The 21,991-nt window shown below is 37.2% G+C and overlaps 1 protein-coding gene across 3 annotated transcripts in view; it reads right to left on the bottom strand.

The window, feature by feature from the left end:
* Positions 1-742: 742 nt before the first annotated feature.
* MNAT1 (MNAT CDK-activating kinase assembly factor 1) overlaps positions 743-21,991 on the bottom strand; it is a 246,477-nt gene continuing 225,228 nt past the window's right edge. For 2 of the 3 annotated variants that reach the window (XM_011961940.1, XM_011961942.1), the window contains one exon: positions 743-1,193. In XM_011961940.1, coding sequence (XP_011817330.1) covers positions 1,073-1,193 — 121 coding nt within the window. In that variant the 3' untranslated portion in view covers positions 743-1,072. The remainder of the gene's footprint in view (positions 1,194-21,991) is intronic. The other variant, XM_011961941.1, reaches the window with a different exon arrangement.

Genomic DNA, 21,991 nt, shown 5'->3' with positions numbered 1-21,991 from the left:
TAGTCCATCCTAATGTAACCACAAGTGTTGTTTCACTTAAGTTTCTACCCATAAAACTAATATCTGTTGTATTAGAGATTTGATAGGAAATCCCTTAATTTCCTTAAGAAACTATATCCCATATCCAATGCTCTATGTAACAGACTCATACAAGGTTGAGATGCTGCAAATAGCATCCTATTCATATCTAAACTCTTTAAGCAAAACCCTGGTAATAAAAGCCTTTGAAGTTTCAACAAAAAACTGTATCAGTATACAATTTATACATGGGGAACTGTACTTAAAATGTACCTTCTCCAGTCTCCAAAGGATTCATCATAAAATGAGCTTACATTGGAGGTGAAACGTGTCATTTAAGTATTAAATTTTATTAACTTACTTCTTTGAATGTGTCATTAAAGCAGGTTAATGCTGAGCTCTGTTTTATCCTGAGTGTGGCTCACAGCTGGGAACTATAACACCTTGATCAAGGTTTGCCTCATTTTCCACTGCTTAAAACAGGCACTGAGTTCTTAGTATTGAGGGAATGACATTATCATGGGTCAGGTTTTTCTTGCCATAACTTGGTCAAAGGAAATATATCCACTTGTCTGGACTAGTATTAACAAGACATTAGGAAAAGGGGGAACATTTTATGAGAAGAAATAATAGACTTGGATATTAACAGTAAATGTTGTAATCAAAATGGTATTTAAAATGTGTTCAAGTAAAACACACTGTAATAAGAGAAAAACCACAGAACTTAATATAAAGTATAGCTTTATTTTTTAAAAAGATTTTTTAAGTCTGTCAACCTCAAACACATATAAGTGAATTATTTATTCCTCTCTTCCATCAGATGAGGCTTATTGTGTCAAATCCTCTGAAAAATATAAGTAAAAATTCTTTTTCACAAATATATATCCCCTATATTCCTCAAGTTACGTTCTGAAATTTTCTCTTTATAAATACTTTAACACAGCTGCTAGTGGTAGGACTGTGTTGTGCAGCTGCATATAGCTATAATTTTACAAGTCTGCTTTACTTTTGCTAGCTCCCTGGTTCAGCTCCAAGGTCCAAATCTTATAAATGGTTAACTGGGCTGCCAGAAAAGCCCACTGAATGCATCCTGTAGTGCTCTGTGACAAGCAAGAGAAGAAGTATAGCCTCCAGCAAGGTCCTGTGGTGAGGCAGCTCTGACATGGTTTAAATACCTAAAACAAAACAAGAAGTGTAGCATTGATATAAAAAGCAAATATAAATTGGTAACATTTTAAAAAGCAATAGTAAAGCTGATTCAAGTTTTAAAGAGGAATTCCGAGATCGAAATATTCAGACTTTTATTATAAATAATTATCTTTCAAAAGGAAACATGCCAACTGTACATGGAGTGCCTAAACTAGTACTAAATTACATAGCAAATTACCACGGGATCTAAAAACAGTTCTGAAAGAGGTTTCAAAAATAATTCTAAAATATTCACTGCTTCACAATTTTCAGAGCTGATTTGTTTTGTTGGCTGATTTTTGGACACCTAACTAATGCTCTCCTTCCTGGCATATGCTTAAGAAATAAACAGTATCACAATACTATTGTATTACTGCTATATCTACATAAATGTGTTTTAAATCAAGCCCTAAATACCTAAACAAATGAAAGAGGGGAGAAAACACATGAGTTACTTCAAAAGTACTTCAATATTCCAAGAATATATTGTCTCATTCCTTAGAGGAAAGGAAACGTTAGAAAATTACATGTTGAAATCTCTGAGACTGAGCCTGAGTTCAAAATAATGTCTGAAAAAGTAAATACAGAAAAGTCTCATTGATCTCAAAGAACAATATAACAGTACAGTTTTTTTTTCTGCAACCACACATAGTTTTTGTTTTTTTAAAGCAATTAAACCTTTCTATCTTGACAAAACAGGACTAAAAAAAAATTGGGCAATCTAGCCAAAGAGGGACAACTTAGCATGACTACTAACACTTCTGGAAACAAATAATTCCAGGTTTGTTTTAATGCTTAGTTTAAGAAACTACCTTGATTCTTCAGGAAGTAAAGGAGCTTCACCCACCTTAGAATTACTGGTATGGCAAATGAGTAAATCAGGTACCAGAACATTTTAATAACTTGGAACCTTTTTCACTCATTCATTCAAACTTCCTGTGTGTCAAAATCTTAATGCATGAGCAACTTAAAACTGCTAACATAACAAGTCTGTTTTTCATTTGTATCCATGCTTAATAAACCTGTGTAACTAAAACATATAGAGCAATATAAGAGTCCAATAGAAAAAAATGGGTCAAGATAGGATGCAGCTAAGTTCTTGGAATTAGCTTTAATTTATTCACACTGCCACAAAGGTTTTAACTCAATTCTTTGCTTCTCTGCCAAGGGCGAAAGGGGAAAGTGGAAGGAAGAAGAGAATTAATATATATTGAACAAAAACAAGAAAACATTTTTGATAGTATTATATATATATAATTTTACTATATATTTATAATATACTATACTATATATAGTAAATTTATGTTATAAACATATTATAAATTTACTATATATAGTATTTTACCATATATAATTATATACATAAGATACTAATATAGTAAGTGTAGTATAAAAACATAAGTAGAAAAAGGATGAAATAAAAATATTTAAATAAAAGTTCTGGCTGGGTGCGGTAGCTCACGCCTGTAACCCAGCACTTTGGGAGGCCAAGGTGGGCGGATCATCTGAAGTCAGAAGTTCAAGACCAGCCTGGCCAACATGGCAAAACCCCATCTCTACTAAAAATACAAAAACTTAGCCAGGCATGGTGGCACATGCCTGTAATCCCAGCTATTCAGGAGGCTGAGGCAGGACAATCACTTGAACCTAGGAGGTGGAGGTTGCAGTAAGCCAAGATTTTGCCACTGCACTCCAGCCTGGGTGACAGAGTGAGACTCTGTCTCTAAATAAATTAATGACTTTTAATATTTTCTCCCTATACTGCATCTTACATACCCTCCTGGGACACATCCCACTTTGGAGACTACTGTTACAAATTAGTCATTGTTGTCTGGGTGCAGTGGCACACGCCTGTGATCCCAGTACTCTGGGAAGCCGAGGTGGGTGGATCACCTGAGGACAGGAGTTTCAGACCAGCCTGGCCAACATGGTGAAATCCCGTCTCTACTAAAAATAGAAAAAGTAGCCAGGCATGGTGGCAGGTGCCTGTAATCCCAGCTACTCAGGAGACAAGAGAATCGCTTCAGTCTGGGAGGCAGAGGTTGCAGTAAGTGGAAATCGCAACACTGCACTCCAGCCTGGGCAAGAGAGTGAGACCCTGTTTTTTTTTTTTTTTAAAGAAAAAAAGGTCGTTGTTAAATTCTTGGTAGAACCTTAGGTTGCATAGGATTTAAATAGGGATTTACCACACCTACCCCATGGCCATAAAGTTATCTGCTTATTACTTTCCAAGACACAATAAAATATCAACTGGTAAGATTCTGATGCATGAGAAATGAAGTAAATGTTAAGTTACCTCAGAAAGGTCTAAAAATTAACCTGGCTTCACAGGGAATTCAATAACTATCATACAAATAATAAGTGAGTAATATTTTTATAGGTAACTTGGAAATGAAGTGTTCCATTCCTGATACAAATTTCCAGCTAATTTTTATCCACACACCAGATGATGTATCACCCTTTCCTTTCCTCTGATCCTCAAAAGAAAAGCATAGTCTTAGCCTCAATAGATGTTCACTTATGGTAAAATTCAAGCACCACAGTAGAATGTCAACCTTGAAAAGCCAACCATCATAAATGAGAATTGGTTATCATAGCTGTAATACAAACCACTGTGCAACTAACTGTTTTGATTCATCACATTTTGGTACAGCTTGCTTCTGGGAAAGTTGAGTCATACCATATCTGGCTTGGCAATTTGAGCATAAACTTGCAGTATGCATACAGCTTTTTATATGTTATCCTGAGAAACCTGAAACAGCTGCACTGCTGGCAGGAAAACAGAGGACCACCAGTAAAATACTCAAAACAGTTGCATCTTTTAATTTATGGCCGTGTTTCCATAAAGAGTATATAAAACAGTTCAGCTTTATAGGTAAAATGTTATAAACAGTCATACTCATTGATGCCATAAATGTGTAAAAAAAGTTTATCTAAATGATTAGTGTTTGAAAATAGTATTTCTTGAACATAGTCATAATCCAGAGTATGAGCAAATATTTTTAAGCTTGACTTATTAATGCTAAGTTGTACAATTCTCACTGCCAAAACCAAGTCAATTAAAATTTCTTTGCATAGCACTAAAGAAAATGACCTTCCCTTCTAGCAATCACTTACATTAAACATGTCTATGAGTATGAGTTGTTAAGGGTCCTGCTTATTTACTTTGCTGTTTTTGATCTCTAGGGCTGCACAAAACTGTTACTGTGAAGTATTTCAAACTATTTTCACCATGGCAACCTACATTAATGCCAATAAAAGATAAAACAAAGTTCATTTTTGTTATTCAATTGTGGGCTTTTATTTTTTAAGTATCTTGACTCAATGTTCTTAAACCCTTTATTTTTTGTAGCATGTCAAAGTATTTTAAAGAATCTGCCACATTGAAACAGCACAATGAAAATTTAGTGTTTTTTGTACTTTTCTACCTTAATCCACATCTGTGTTTTTATTCTTTCATGACCATTACAAGTACATCACTGAATAGGATTCCTGGGGTTTCTGGCAGAAGTCAGTATCATTTCATGTATACCTTTATAAAACAGAATGAGGAAGAAGTCTTAGCCAAATTTATTTCCAAAAGTCAAGCTCGGTTGGGTTTGGGAGCCTGGAGGTAATTGCTCTGACTATTTAGCCAATCCCATGACACTATTCCTGTTTTTTCATGGGTTTATTTTAAATATGTGTAAATCTTATAAGCAGAAACCAGGAAAGTAAAAACGAGGTTTGCTTATTTTGGTACCTACACCTTATTTTTACTGAAAGCAGACTAAACTCAAAGACTTAAAAAATCATACCTTTGATTATTTTCTTAATAAGGTCAAAAAAAGTATGTTTTCGAAAGCATGTCTAAGATAATTCTTGTACAAAGGACATCTTATGCCCTAATTTATGCTCTGTCTAAAGCTGCCTTCCTATCCCATCAAAATCCTTTTCAAACAAACCTTGGAGAAGGGGGAGGGAAAAGGAGCAATGGATCCTGAGAAGGGCCTAAGATAGGATTAAGTATTAGAAAACCACGCTTGAAGGTTCATTCCTGAATTTTGATTTCCTACACTGTCATTTTCTTGTGTTATATTTTGCAGCTTTTGCTCCCAAAGAAAGTGGTATAATTTACTCTTACCTTCAGAAAGACTTCATTTTCTTAGTTCTTTAACATAGGAGTGCCTCTGAGATTACTCTTTTCCTATCCCTTCCCTTAAAAGCCCTATACTGACCATCTGGCTGAAGTCTTGGACTCAGCTCATTTTAGTGCTATTTAACAATGCTTTGAGTTCTCAGCTAGGGGCAGAGGGCAGGGCTTGTCACTCAAGACCAAGAGGCAAACACTCTTCCTGTCCAGTCACAATATGTTTGTGACAATCCTTAAAGCACATTGGCTTGGAATTTATCTTGAAATGAAATGTAAACTTCATATTAATTTCCTCTACCTCAAATTACCAGGCCCTATGGAGAGTTAAAAACTTGGACTGGTTCAAACTAAGAAAGGTAGTGAACTCTAGAGACTAAGACTTTCTTTTTACAAGGTGGCCCGTTTTTTAAAGTCTGCATTTAAAGCCATCAGGCATTAAACAGACCACTTCCAAACAGATCTGTGTCCTAGCCCACAAAATTCAAATCTAACTGCCATTAAGAGAGATCAGCCAGCTGATCTCAGCTATCAAGACCCACAGCTCTTATAGGAAGCTCAGCCAAAGCTATAAAAATTTACATTAACAACCTGAAGTCTACCTCAGTGAGATTTAAAAACAACCAAAGCAATAGTGTGCTCGCACAACTATCACTAAAAAGCAAAAACATTCTGAAAACTAGTTAATGGTTAGGTGTCTTAACCTAAGCACAGTACCAGAATAATAGACAAACTGTTTACAGAGTGGTCATCATATATTCTAAGGTAAATGAGAAAAGATACTACATGTCAGAAATACTATTCACAATTCTGAGGGCAGCTTTGTTATAAATATACATGGCTGGCTGGGCACGGTGGCTCACATCTAATCCCAGCACTTTGGGAGGCCGAGGTGGGCAGACCATGAGGTCAGGAGGTCAAGATCAGCCTGACCAACATGGTGAAACCCCTAATCTACTAAAAGTACAAAAATTAGCCGGGCGTGGTGGCACGCACCTGTAATCCCAGCTACTCAGGCAGCTGAGGCAGGAGACTCACTTGAACCCGGGAGGTGGAAGTTGCAATGAGCCAAGATCACGCCACTGCACTCCAGCCTGGGAGACAGAGCGAGACTCCTCCGTCTCAAAAAAAAAAACAAAAAACAAAAAACAAAAAATCACATGGCTTCATGAAATCCAAACAAAAATGTAACAAGCTTCCACAGGCAGTCATATGTTGCTCTTATACTTTACCATCTAGCCAGCAAGTTAGAATACAATTTGAATAAACTAATAATAAAACTGAATTCAGATTTATACCAACACACTTGGAAAGAGAGTGAATAATTATGCCAGACATTTAGACCATCCAAACACCAAAACTCATATTTCAAAATTAAAAGACACATGGTTTCCAAATGAACACAATGATTTATTATTCATATTTAATAACTGAATATAGATTGCTCAGGGAAGACTTTCTGACTTATAACTGGAGTATAAGTCCAGTTATACTTATAACTGTGTAATTTATTGCTATCAAAGAGCACACCAGGTATTTCGGATAGAACAGTTATTACTGACAGTTAATATAATTACATAATGAAAGGATTATTTCCTTGATTTAAGTGTGAACTATAGAACACATAGAAGGTATAGCTACTTAAGTATAATATATTCTATGAACGATGTTGGTAGTGCTGATTATCTCAATGGATAGACCTGTAAGGATAGATTCTGTCTATATAATACATACATTTAAACACAGTAACATCTCAGGAACAGGGGCTATGAGATAGATGGGGCCATGAAAAACAGATAATAAACAGTAGCTAATAGGCCAAATGATATTTGATAAATTTTAAGTATATTCTTCAAAGTCAGATATTTATTTCCACAAGAGATTAATAGTGTTTGTCTAATTTCAGTATTGCCATTGTATGCTTCGATGAGATTACACAGAAAAACAGCATAAATAATGTTTTTATTTATTGTTTTTTAAAACATTATGATATTCATTTCTATTAATCTATTCAGAATAATGACTGGGCTAGAGACAGAGTAAGGCAAAGTTTCATTTAAAAAATCTAAAAATAGCAAGTAACATGAGCCTAGATTTTGTGTATCCCAGTGAGGAACAAGTGTCATTTCTTGGAAATTCAGTAGATACTATAAAAATAAATGTACTAGGTTCTGCATTTCTTTGGTAATATTCCTAAAAAAATCTAGTGCCTGATTCTGCTTTGTCTAATGTAATTTTTTCTTAGAAATTCAATGTGCCAGATATGTGCCAGATTTTTCATCATATCTTTATAAAAGCAGGATAAGTAATTTATCTCCAAGAGTGAGGGAGACAAAAATGCAGAAATTTAGATATATGCAGCTCATTCATTCTCAAAAAAAAAAAAACAAAAATTACTGAGAGCCTACTATCTGCCAGGTATTGAAGTAGCCCTGATAATAAAGCAGAGAACAGAAACTTCATTATCTCATTGACCTTATAATCCAGCAAAAAGAAAAATATTAAATAATGAATATTACAAATGAGAAAGTAGGGCTTGATAAGTGTGGATAAAAAGGGAAGCCAACATGAATAAGATCAGAACAGGTTTCCCTAAAAAAATTACAGTTAAGTTTAGATCCAAAGAGATAAAATTAGCTAGGAAGGCAAGGGGAGTATAACGGTGATCCAGAGAGAGGGAAGAACATATATGAAGTAGTAAAGAGACACAGCACATATTGACAGGGGACAGGTGGTTTCAGCTCAGGATGAGGCTAGAGATGTAGGCAGAAAGTACACAAAAGATGGCCTTATAGAAAATGTTTAAAAACTGTGAATTTTATTCAAAGGGCACTGGGAAGCCACTGAAAAGTTATTATTAGAAAGCTGATGGCTGGGTGCAGTGGCTCATGCCTGTAATCCCAGCACTTTGGGAGGCCACAGTGGGCAGATCACCTGAGGTCGGGAGTTTGAGACCAGCCTGACCAACATGGAGAAACCCCATCTCTACTAAAAATACAAAATTAGCTGGGCATGGTGGCACATGCCTGTAATCTCAGCTACTCAGGAGGCTGAGGCAGGAGAATCTCTTGAACCCGGGAGGTAGAGGTTGCGGTGAGCCGAGATCGCACCATTGCACTCCAGCCTGGGCAAGAAGAGCAAAACTCCGTCTCAAAAAAAAAAAAAGGAAACCTAATAATGTAAATGGTCCACTTTGGCTGCCCACTGGATTAGAGAAAAGCAAGAGTAGATACAGAGAGATTCCTTAGGAGACTGTTGCTCTAGTCCAGGCTTGATACAATGGTGATTTGAACCTAGGGTGGTGGCAGTGAAAATAATGAAAACTACTGGTTTAGAAATATTTCAGTGAGTGAGTGGGTGGATACGGGGGTGGGAATATGAGGGTGGGAAGGAGAAAGCAGTGTCAAGGTCAACTTCCAGGTACCTAGTCACATAGTCACACAGATCAGGGAAGATGCCCTCACAGAGAAATAGAAAACTGGAGAAGCAAATAAGGGTGGGAGAGGAAAGAAGGGAAAGATCCCAGCTTTGGTTTTGGACTTGAGTCTTAAGTGATTATAGCAGAGACATGCATGGAGATGTGGAATGGTAGCTAGATATGTGGGTCAAGTGAAAAGAAGAGAGTTATAGAATGAAGATACCAATTTGGAGTTACCAGTATTTAGATGGTATGTGAAACCATAAAAATAAATGTTAATATTTAAGAAGGGACAGAATGAGAAAAGAGGAGGGCCTAAGGCAGAGGCTTAGAGAACTATAATGTGGAATGGTCTGACAAAAGAAGCTATTTTGAAGTAAAGGGTAGTAAATATAGCTATCCCCTGCTATCCCCAATACCTCATAGACTCTCTTCCCCTCCTTTCTAGACTTGCGAAAAATGTAGACACAAGGGAGGTGTAAGCCACCTGGAAAGGAGGAAAATAATAATAACAGAGACAGAGACAAGGTAACCTATTTGTTTTCCCCACCTAAGGACTCCAAAGGGCATATGCATAGTATTTACAGCAGTCATGTTTCTTATAGCAAAAGAACAACAGAAACAACCAAATGTCCATTGACAAGAGAATGGATAAACTTGTTATTGATACAATGGAATGCTATCAAAAGTGAAAATAAATAAGTTACAGCTATGTACATGCATCAATACGACTGACTCTCACAAACAATGCTTAGCCAAAAAACCCATAAAAACCAAGTTACAGAAAAATATGGAGAGCATGGTTCCATTCATATTAAATTCTGAACATGCAAAGCTAAATATGGAATATGTAAATATGACAAAGCTATAAAGAAAGGTGAGGAATGATGTCAGAAAGATGGCCAAGTAGGAAAACCAAGCCTTCATTTTCTCCACAAAAAATAATAATTGGACAGCTATCCATGAATGGGAATAACTGGAAGAGCTCAGAAATCTCCTTGAGAAACTATAGCAATACACTGGAAGAAAAATCCCGTAAGTAATGACACAAAAATCCCATAACCACACAAAAGAAAGAAACAGTTCATTCTGCCTTTATCATCCCATTCCCAAGGCTAGCACTGATTGGCATAGAAAGGGAACTCCCAAGTTTGCAAGTATCCCTGGCATGGCAATGGAGAGCAGGATGAAAGAACAGCTTTCCCAGACTTTCAGGGTACTGCCTGAGAAATCAGCAACCAGCATCAATTATATCCCACCTAGATTGTTGAAAAGACAGGCATGCACAGAAACAAAGGAGGATGGGGGCTACCAGTATCAGCCATATAAGCAGAAATCACTACTGTCCTTAGTGGCCTGCTCTGCACAGGATTCCAGCAGACTTCTGTGCTGAGGACCTCAACAGCCCTTGTGGCTACCACAAGAGATTTCACCCCTGAGGATACCATGGTGTTCACTGAGGTGGACAGCAGCAGCTTGCTCTGCAGAAGACCCTAATAAGCTTTTGCTGGCTGCTGAGGAATCTAGCAGTCAGCATAGCTACAACAGACCCCCTGCAGGTTTGGCCACTGGGCATCCCACAGTTTTTTGCCTTCCCAGTCTCCAGGTGCCTTAAGTGGTGATGTGTGCCTGTAGTCCTAAGCACTTGGGAGACTGAGGCAGGAGGGTCACTTGAGCCTGGGAGGTTAAGGCTTCAGTGAGTCATAATTATGACACTGCAGTCCAGCCTAAGTAACAGAGTGAGACCTTGTCTCAAAAGAAAGAAGAAAGAAAAGAAAGAAGAAAAAGAAAGAGAAAGAAAAAGAAATACTGTCAGAAAACTTTCTAAATATGGGGAAAGATATAAACATCAAGGTACATGAAACATAAAGATGTAAAATCAGATTCAACCCAGAGAAGACTTCACCAAGACACATTATAATCAAATTTTCAAAAATCAAAGACAAATAGAGAATTTCTAAAGCAGCAAGAGAGAAGCAGCATATCACATACAAGGGAACCTAAATAAGACCATTGGTGAATTTCTCAGCAAAAATCTTGCAGACCAGGAGTAAGTGGGAAGAGTTCATGAAAGGAAAAAAAAAAAATGCCAACCAAAAATACTTTATGCAGCAAAGCTATCCTTCACCAACGAGAGACAGATAAAGACTTTCCCAGACAAGCAAAACTGAGGGAGTTCATCACTATTAGACTTGTGTTACAAGAAATGCAAAAGGTCGTTCTTCAGGCTTAAACAAAAGGCCACTAATTAGAAACATGAAAGTATAGACTGGGTGCAGGGGCTCACTCCTGTAATCCCAGCACTTTGGGAGGGTGAGGTGGGCATATCACCTGAGGTCGGGAGTTTGAGACCAGCCTGACCAACATGGAGTAACCTTGTCTCTAGTAAAAATACAAAATTAGCTGAGTATGGTGGCACATGCCTGTAATTCCAGCTACTTGGGAGGCTGGAGCAGGAGAATCACTTCAACCTGGGAGGCGGAGGTTGTAGTGAGCCAAGATCGTGCCATTGCACTCCACCCTGGGCAAAAAGAGTGAAACTCCATCTCAAAAAAAAAAAAAAAAAAAAAGAACATCAAAGTATAAAACTTGCTGACAAAGGTAAATATATAGTCAAATTCTGAATAACACTGTACTGGTAGTGTGTAAATTACTTATAACTCTAATATAAATGTTGAAAGACAAAAGCATTTCCAGAAAAGAACCAGAGCTACAAAAATTTGTTAATGGATATATAATGTAAAAATACATACACTGACACAGAAAACATAAAATATAAGAGGAGAATGATACGGTTTGGCTGTTTCCCCACCAAAATTTTCATCTTGAATTGCAGCTCCCATAATTCCCACCTGTCATAGGAGGGACCTAGTGGGAGGTAAATGAATCATGGGAGCAGATCTTTCCTGTTCTGTTCTCATGATAGTAAGTCTCATGAGATCTGTTAGTTTTACAAAGGGGAGTTCCCCTGTCACATGCTCTCTTGCCTTCTGCCATGTAAGATGTGTTTTGCTCCTCATTTGCCTTCACCCATGACTGTGAGTCCTCCCCAACCATGTGGAACTGAGAGTCAATTAAACCTCTTTCCTTTATAAATTACCCAGTCTCAGGTATATCCTTATTAGCAGCATGAGGACAGACTAATACAGAGAATAAAAGTAAGTTTTGTAAGTGATCAAAGTTGTTATCAGCTTCAAAGAGACCAGCATAACTGTAAGATGTTTTATGTAACCCTTGTGGTAACAAAAATGCAAAAACCTACAGTAGATACACAAAAGATGAAGAGAAAGGAATAGAAACATGCCACTAAAGAAAATCATCAAATCACAAAGAAAGACAGCAAGAAAAGAAGAAAGGGACAAAAAGTCTCCAAAACAACCAAATAACTACAACACCATTAACAAAGTAGCAAAAGTAAATCTTTACCTATCAATAATTACTTTAAATGTAAATAGACTAAATTTGCCAGTCAAAAGACATAGAGTGGTTGAATGGATAAAAAAAATAAGACCCAACTACATGCTGCCTAAAAAAGACTCACTTCACATTTAAGGACACACACAGAGTGAAAGTGAAGATACTCCATGCAAATGGAAACCAAAAAGAACAGAGGCAGCTAAACTTATATCAGACAAAATAGATGTTAAATCAAACCGCCACGTGAAACAAAGAAAGTCACTAGAAAATGATAAAAGGATCAATTAATCAAGAGGATATAACAAATGTAAATATATATTAACCCAAGTCAGAGCACCTAAATATATAAAGCAAATATTAACAGATCTGAAGGGAGAAATAGACAGCAATACAATAATAGGGAATTCAACATTTCACTTTGAACAATGGATAGATTATCCAGACAGAATATCAATAAAGGAACACTAAGCTGGAACTACACTAGACAAAATAAACCTAACAAACGTATACAGAAAATTCCAGCCAACAGCAGCAGAATACACATTCTTCTTGAGTGCAAAGAACATTTTACAAAATAAATCATATGTTAGGCCAGAAACCAAATCTTAACACATTTAGTAAGACTGAAATCATATTAAAGAATTTTTATAACCACAATAATATGAAACTAGAAATCAGTAACAGAAGAAAAACTAGAAAATTCACAAATATGTGGAAATTAAACAACATACTTGTGAACAATCAATGGTTCAAGGAATTTATCCATTTCTCAAGAAATGAAAAGTTTTGATTCTCAAGAAAAATATCTTGAGAATAATGAAAAAGTAAACATAACATACCAAAATTTATGGTATGTAGCCAAAGCAGTCCTGATAAATTTATACTAATAAATGACAATATTTAAAAAGAAAAAGTATCTCAAATAACCTGGTATTACACCTTAAAGAACTAGTTAGTGTAAGGAAGCCCAAAGTTAGGGTAAGGATGGAAATAAAGATCAGAGTAGAAATAAAATAGAGATTAGATATACAATAGAAAAAAACAAAAATCAATGAAACTAAAAGTTGGTTTTTTTTAAACATAAAATTCACAAACCTTTAGCTAGATTAACTACGAAAAAAGAAAGAAGACTCAAATACATAAAATCAGAAATGAAAGAGGAGATATTACAACCAAGGCCACATAGGTATGAAAAAAGTCACTAAACAATTATACACCAACAAATTGGAGAACTCAGAAGAAACGGATAAATTCCTAGACACAGACAACCTACCAAGACTGAATTATAAAGCAATAAAAATTGTAAACAAACCAACAGAAAGTAAGGAGATTGAATCTGTTATTTATTTATTTAGAGACAGTTTCGCTCTTGTTGCCCAGGCTGGAGTGCAATGGTGCAATCTTGGCTCACTGCAACCTCCGCCTTCTGGGTTCAAGAAATTATCTTGCCTCAGCCTCCCAATTAGCTGAGATTACAGGCACCTGCCACCATGCCCAGCAAGTTTTTTTTGTTTTTTGTTTTTTTTTTTTGAGACGGAGTCTTGCTCTGTCGCCCGGGCTGGAGTGCAGTGGCCGGATCTCAGCTCACTGCAAGCTCCGCCTCCCGGGTTCACGCCACTCTCCTGCCTCAGCCTCCCAAGTGGCTTGGATTACAGGCGCCCGCCACCTCCGGCTAGTTTTTTTTTTGTATTTTTTAGTAGAGACGGGGTTTCACCGTGTTCGCCAGGATGGTCTCGATCTCCTGACCTCGTGATCCGCCCGTCTCGGCCTCCCAAAGTGCTGGGATTACAGGCTTGAGCCACTGCGCCCGGCGCCCAGCAAGTTTTTGTATTTTTAGTAGAGATGGGGTTTCACCATATTGGCCAGGCTGGTCTTTAACTTCTGACCTCAGGCAACCCACCTGCCTCGGCCTCCCAAAGTGTTGAGATTACAGGTGTGAGCCACCACACCTGGCCTAAATCTGTAATTTTGTTTAAAAAACATCTCATTAAAGAAAAGCTTAGAACCTGATGGCTTCATTGCTGAATTCTCCTAAACATTCAGAAAAGAATTAATACCAATCCTTCTTCAAATTCTTCTAAAAACTGAAAAGGAGAGAATAATTCCAAGCTTATGTTATGAGGCCTGCATTACCCTAATACAAAAGCCAGACAAGGACTTTAAAGAAAAAAAGTATTACAGTCTAATATCTATAATGAACACAGATGTAAAAATCTTGAACAAACTACTAGCGAACCAAAATGAAGGCATATTAAAAGAATCAATACACCATGATCAAGTAGTATTTGTCACAGGGATGCAACATATGGAAATCTATGAAAATGATACACCACATTAACATAATGATGTACAAAAACCATATGATCATCTCAATAAATATTTAAAAAATTGACAAAATTCAACATCCTTTCATGATAGAAACTATCAACAAATTACATATAGAAGGAATGTACCTCAACACAATAAAGGCCATATACATATGACACGAAAGCTAACATCACACTAAACTGTGAAAAGTTGAAAGCCTTTCCTTTAAGATTAGGAATAAGCCAAGGATGCCCACTCTTGCTATTTCTTTTCAACATAATACTGGGAGTTATAGCTACAGCAATTAGGCAAAAGAAGAAATAGGAAAAGTTACATTGTCTCTGTTTGCAGATAACATGATCTTACTTATAGAAAACCCTAACAACTCCACCAAAAAGCTGTTGAAACGAATTGATTCAGTAAAGCTTCAGGAGGCAAAATCAGCATACAGAAATTAGTAGCACCTCCACACACTAACAAGGAGCTGTCTGAAGAAGAAATCAAGAAAAACAGTCCCATTTACAATAGCAACCAAAACAAACAAACAAACAAAAACAAAACAAAAAACCCCAACAACTTAAAAACAAATTTTACCAAGGACGTGAAAGATCTTTACACTGAAAACTATAAAACATTGATGAAAGACATTGGAGACACAAGTAAATGAAAAAATATTCCTTATTCATGGAATGGAAGAATTAACATTGATAAAATGTCCATAAAATCCAAAGTGATCAACAGATTCAATGATTCTACCAATGAATTCTAATCACATTTTTCTATCAAAATTCTTAAGACATTTTTCACAGAAAAAGAGAAAAGAATCCTAAAATTCATGTGGAATAACAAAAGACCTTGAATAGGCAAAGAAAGCTTAAGGAAATGAAAAAAGAGGCAGGTAAACATCACCTGATCTCAAAGTATACTACAAGGCTAAAGTAATCAAAACAGCATGGTACTGGCATAAAATCAGTATACACCAATGGAACAGAACAGAGAACCTAGAAAGGGGCTAATGTACAAAATATGTAAGGAACACAAACAACTCAATAGCAAGAAAACAAATAACCCGATAAAAAAATGGGCAAATGACTGGAAAAGACATTTCTCAAAGGAAGACATACAAATGGCCAAAAGGTATGTGAAAAAATTTTAACATCACTAATTACCAGGCAACACAAATTAAAATCACCATGAGGTATCACTTCACACCTATTAGGATGGTTACTATGAAAAAGGCAATATATAAAAAGGGTTCGCAAAGGTGTGGAGAATAGAGAACCCCTAGTACAGTGTTAATGAGAATGTAAATTATAAGGCCATCATGGAAAACACTATGGAAGTTCCTCAAAAAATTAAAAACAGAACTACCATATGCACTCCTTATTAGTGTTTTGAAAGATTAAACATGAAAATTTATGTAAAGCATCTGGCACATTCAATTACGTGTAAGTGTTCTTGTCCACCCTCTATCTTCTATTTGATAATTTCAATACAAAGCACGCTTTCACAAAAGATAGATCTTCCATAGCCCAAATTTCCAAAGCACTTTTACCCTCTTCTAATAGTATGTACCTCTCCTTTCGCAACCCTGTGACCTTCTTGTCTATTCCCATACCTACTCCAACAATAATATTGTTGCCTTCTATCGTTCCCCTTTTACTGTACCCCTATTATGAAGATCAAAGTGGAGATTTCAAAGAATAAGAAGAATCCTGCTTGCTAATCTTTTATCACAGGGTAATAGAGTAACCCAAGGGTGGCAATACAGTCATGGGAAAAATTTTACGTATATACATACATATAATACATTTGTATAGATTCAAACATATACATACAGATCTATATTTCACAAACACAATGTATAACCTTGTAAGTTTTATTTTAAAAGTGAATTTACTACATTATTTCCACTCTCACTGCCTCTCCGTTCACTTGCTCCTCATATCCTTGTATTTAATCTGATTACCATTAAATGGCCATTTCTTGGACCTTCTTCTCCTCCTCAACATTTTCCTCTACCTCTCTAACAGTGATAGTCCCCGGCTATGAAATGCTTCCAGTTTCTGGTTTCCATAATATCAGTCTATGCCCTGGGCCATACTCCTACTACTCTGACATATCATTCCCCAGAATTCTTTTTTTCTATTTCCTAATTACTAATTTTCTTCTTGGTTTACCTCCTCTCTTTCCCGAATCTTGATTCTGTCTGAAATGTATGGCTTCAGTTAATGCTTCTCTGTTCTACTAAGCCCTACATCTCTTTTGGTCTTGTCCTTCTATCTTAATTATAGTCCAACATGTTTATCTGCATGAATGGCTCTTTGTACTTGGGTGTCCCACTGGCACTACAAAGATAATATTTTCATAATTGAACTCATCTTTCTTTACAAACCTAATGCTCTGTCTGTGTTTGAATTTCCTTAATAGTTTCAGCATCCTCACTGGGGTCATCTTGGAATGCTCTTTCTCCTGAATACCAGTGTGAAACCTATATCATAATCTCTCTATAAACATCTATTTACCTCTCATATCATCTTCATTGCCACTATTGTTACCGTATTTCAGGTATTTATTACCTCTTTCACAGACTAATGTGAATAGTTGCTTAATTGATCTCCCTATTTACAGTATGTTCTCTCCATTCCAACCTATTTATGGTTATCAAGTTAATCTTCTTAGAGCAAAGCTCTACATGACTCTCACACAAAAAGACATTTATTGCATTCCTGCTATATGTAGCATAAAGTCCAAATTCCTTAGCCTACCATTCAAGGCCTACTGTACTTGATTCCAACCCACCTTTCCAAACAATTTTCCATTAATCATCTCCATGTACCCTGAACTTAAGCCAAAGTCAACTGTGAGGTTTTCTGTTATCCTCTATTAAAGGAGACAGGTCTCAGTCCTGTTAGAGGTAGGAAGCTGAAACTGGGCTTGCAGCCCTGCATGTAACTTAGATCTACAAAATACTGTTCTGTCTATGAAACAGCTCCTAGGAAAATTTTGGTTACTAGATTGGGTATAGCAACAAGAAAGCTTGCAACCCATCTGAGGCATGGGTGGAAAAGGAATTACACATAAGGAATGACACTACCTAAGCCTGCTCCACCCTCAAAAAATTAAGAATAACAACTGGTTCAGACTCAGTGAAGCCAACAGGAATTTGTCAGAAGCAAATACGAATTTCTATAACAGTATGCCTTCATGATCCAAGACCCGCAGGAAAACAACTCCCACTAAAAAAAAAATTCACAGTAAAATGGAAAAAAAATTTTAAATGAACCTCAAAAAAGAGTCAGAAGACATGAACAATGGCAGGACTGACATATCCAGAATCATAGACAATAATCTAAAAGAAATTCTAAAGGAAGAATATTTAATGTCAAAAGAAACCATGAAAGGAATAGCCGCCATACAACAAGGAAAGGACAATATGAAAAGAAAAGGCATTTTCTTCTTTGAAAAAATCAAACAGGAATCTTGGAATAAAAGTTTCAAAGGACAGGTTAAGCATTAGATTATCCACAGAAGGACGGAAAATAGTAAACTGAAAGACATATGTGACGAAAACACAATATATAGTAGAGCCAAAAAAATAAAGGAAAATGTGAAAAAGAACCACTAAAGGAAATGTTTCAGCAAGAAGTAAATTAAACTCCAATGGGAAGAGCACGATGCAAGGAGCAAAGATGAGCCAAAAACAACAATAACAATAAAACAAACTAGCAACAAAAATAGCAAAGAAAATGGAAAGGGAAGCCTGAGTTTAAGCATTCTAAGGTCTTTGTTTTCTTCAGATGGAGGAAAGATATTAAGTTTAGAATTTTTTGATGTTTGCAAATAATATTTGTTAATTCTGGGTGGCACAATAATTATGTTTTTATTATATCACTCTCTGTGCTTCTCTATGTTTGAAATATTTAACAACTGTTTTAGATTACACCTCTTCCGGATTGTCCACATAGAATTACTTCTTTCTTCCTCTGAATTCGCAAAGCACTTTATCTCTACCTCTCTTCTATGTACCATGGCTACTTAAAAATGTTATACATTGCCCACTAGATAAGTTTCTTGATAGCAATATAAATATTTATTTGCCATCATTTAAAAAAATCATCCTAACTTCTAATCAGAAATACAGAATTTTTAAAACTAAATTAGGCTCTGATTAGTTAAGATATAGCTCTAAAGTGCAGCCATGATAAGAGTTAGCAAATAAAAATAAGATATGAAAACAATTATCAACACAAATTATGAAGCTCTGTCAAAAGATGAAAGAGGTCTGAATGAATGATAAATTATACCTCGGGGTATCCAATCTTTTGGCTTCCCTGAGCCACACTGGAAGAAAAATTGTATTGGGTCACACAGAAAATACACTAACACTAACAATAGCTGATTAGCTAAAAACAAAACAAAACAAAAAGTCATAATGTTTTAAGAAAGTTTGGAAATTTCTGTTGGGCTGCATTCAAAGCTGTCGTGGGCTGCATGTGCCCTGTGGGCCATGGGTTAGCTTGAGTATGTATCAGTCACTGGGGTGGACAAGAGGTTTTCCTGGAAATTAGAAAATGCCTATAATAATAAAATGCCTATAATAAAAAAAGGGTATACAGTGGAAAATGACTTTATTTAAAATATAAATACCTGTATTTTCTCATTGAGTATATTTGAAAATTGTGTCAGGTAGTTCCAAGATGGCCGAATAGGAACAGCTCCAGGCTACAGCTCCCAGCATGAGCGACACAGAAGATGGGTGATTTCTGCATTTCCAACTGAAGTACCATGTTCATCTCACTGGGGCGTGTCGGACAGTGGGTGCAGGACAGTGGGTGCAGCCCACTGAGCAAGAGCCGAAGCAGGGCGAGGCATCGCCTCCCCTGGGAAATGCAAGGGGGAAGGGAATTCCCTTTCCTAGCCAAGGGAAACCGTGACACACACCTGGAAAACTGGGTCACTCCCACCCTAATACTACACTTTACCAAGGGTCTTAGCGAACGGCACACCAGGAGATTATATCCTGCGCCTGGCTCGGAGGGTCCCACACCCAAGGAGCCTCCCTCATTACTAACTAGCACAGTAGTCTGAGATCTAACTGCAAGGCGGCAGTGAGGCTGGGGAAGGGGCACCCGCCATTTCTGAGGCTTGAGTAGGTAAACAAAGTGGCCAGGAAGCTCGAACTGGGTGGAGCCCACAGCAGCTCAAGGAGGCCTATCTGCCTCTGTAGACCCCACCCCTGGGGACAGGGCATAGCCAAACAAAAGGCAGCAGAAACCTCTGCAGATATAAATGTCCCTGTCTGACAGCTTTGAAGAGAGTAGTGGTTCTCTCAGCACAGAGTCTGAGATCTGAGAACAGACAGACTGCATGCTCAGGTGGGTCCCTGACCCCTGAGTAGCCTAACTGGGAGTCACCCCTGACGAGGGGCAGACTGACACTTCACACCTCACATGCCCAGGTACCCCTCTGAGACGAAGCTTCCAGAGGAAGCATCAGGCAGCAACATTTGCTGTTCAGCAATATTCACTCTTCTGCAGCATCCGCTGCTGATACCCAGGCAAACAGTGTCTGGAGTGGACCTCGAACAAACTCCAACAGACCTGCAGCTGAGGGTCCTGACTGTTAGAAGGAAAACTAACAAACAGAAAGGACATGCACACCAAAACCCCATCTGTACGTCACCATCATCAAAGACCAAAGGTAGATAAAACCACAAACATGGGGAAAAAACAGAGCAGAAAAGCTGAAAATTCTAAAAATCACAGTGCCTCTCCCTCTCCAAAGGAACACAGCTCCTCACCAGCAACGGAACAAAGATGGATGGAGAATGACTTTGACGAGTTGAGAGAATAAGGTTTCAGACGATCAAACTTCCCCAAGCTAAAGGAGGAAGTTCAAACCCATCGCAAAGAAGCTAAAAACCTTGAAAAAAGATTTGACAGATGATAAGCTAGAATAACCAATGTAGAGGAGTCCTTAAATGACCTGATGGAGCTGAAAATCACAACACGAGAACTATGAGACAAATGCACAAACTTCAGTAACCAACTCAATCAACTGGAAGAAAGGGTATCAGTGATTGAAGATCAAATGAATGAAAGGAAGCGAGAAGAGAAGTTTAGAGAAAAAAGAGTTAAAAGAAATGAACAAAGCCTCCAAAAAATATGGGACTATGTGAAAAGACGAAATCTACATCTGATTGGTGTACCTGAAAGTGATACCAATGGAACCAATTTGGAGAATGGAACCAATTTGGAAAACACTCTGTAGGATATTATCCAGGAGAACTTCCCCAACCTAGCAAGGCAGGCCAACATTCAAATTCAGGAAATACAGAGAATGCCACAAAGATACTCCTCAAGAAGAGCAACTCCAAGACACATAATTGTCAGATTCACCAAAGCTGAAATTAAGGAAAAAATGTTAAGGGCAGCCAGAGAGAAAAGTCGGGTTACCCACAAAGGAAAGCCCATCAGATTAACAGCGGACCGCTCAGCAGAAACTCTACAAGCCAGAAGAGAGTGGGGGCCAATACTCAACATTCTTAAAGAAAAGAATTTTAAACCCAGAATTTCATATCCAGCCAACCTAAGTTTCATATGTGAAGGAGAAATAAAATCCTTTACAGACAAGCAAATGCTGAGAGATTTTGTCACTACCAGGCCTACCCTACAAGAGCTCCTGAAGAAAGCACTAAACATGGAAAGGCATAATCAGTACTAGTCAAAGCAAAAACATGCCAAATTCTAAAGAGCATAGATGCTAGGAAGAAACTGCATCAGCTAAGGAGCAAAATAACCAGCTAACATCATAATGACAGGATCAAGTTCACACATAACAATATTAACCTTTAAATGTAAATGGGCTAAATGCTCCAATGAAAAGACAGACTGGCAAATTGGATAAAGAGTCAAGACCCATCAGTGTGCTGCATTCAGGAGATCCATCTCATGTGAAGAGACACACATAGGCTCAAAATAAAGGGATGGAGGAAGATCTACCAAGCAAATGGAAAACAAAAAAAGGTAGGAGTTGCAATCCTAGTCTCTGATAAAACAGACTTTAAACCAACAAAGATCAGAAGAGACAAAGAAGACCATTACATAATGGTAAAGGGATCAATTCAACAAGAAGAGCTAACTATCCTAAATATATATGCTCCCAATACAGTAGCATCCAGATTCATAAAGCAAGTCCTTAGAGACTTACAAAGACACTTAGACTCCCACACAATAATAATGGGAGACTTTAACACCCCACTGTCAACATTAGACAGATCAACAAGACAGAAAGTTAATAGGGATATCCAGGAATTGAACTCAACTCTGCACCAAATGAACCTTAATAGACATCTACACAACTCTCTACCACAAATCAACGGAAGAGACATTCTTCTCAGCACCACATCGCACTTACTCCAAAACTGACCACATAGTTGGAAGTAAAGCACTCCTCAGCAAATGTAAAAGAACAGAAATTATAACAAACTGTCTCTCAGACCACAGTGCAAT

Source organism: Colobus angolensis, unplaced genomic scaffold (genome assembly GCF_000951035.1).
Source record: "Colobus angolensis palliatus isolate OR3802 unplaced genomic scaffold, Cang.pa_1.0 Scaffold57, whole genome shotgun sequence".
NCBI lineage: Eukaryota > Metazoa > Chordata > Mammalia > Primates > Cercopithecidae > Colobus > Colobus angolensis.
This window is presented reverse-complemented; position numbering and strand designations above follow the sequence as displayed.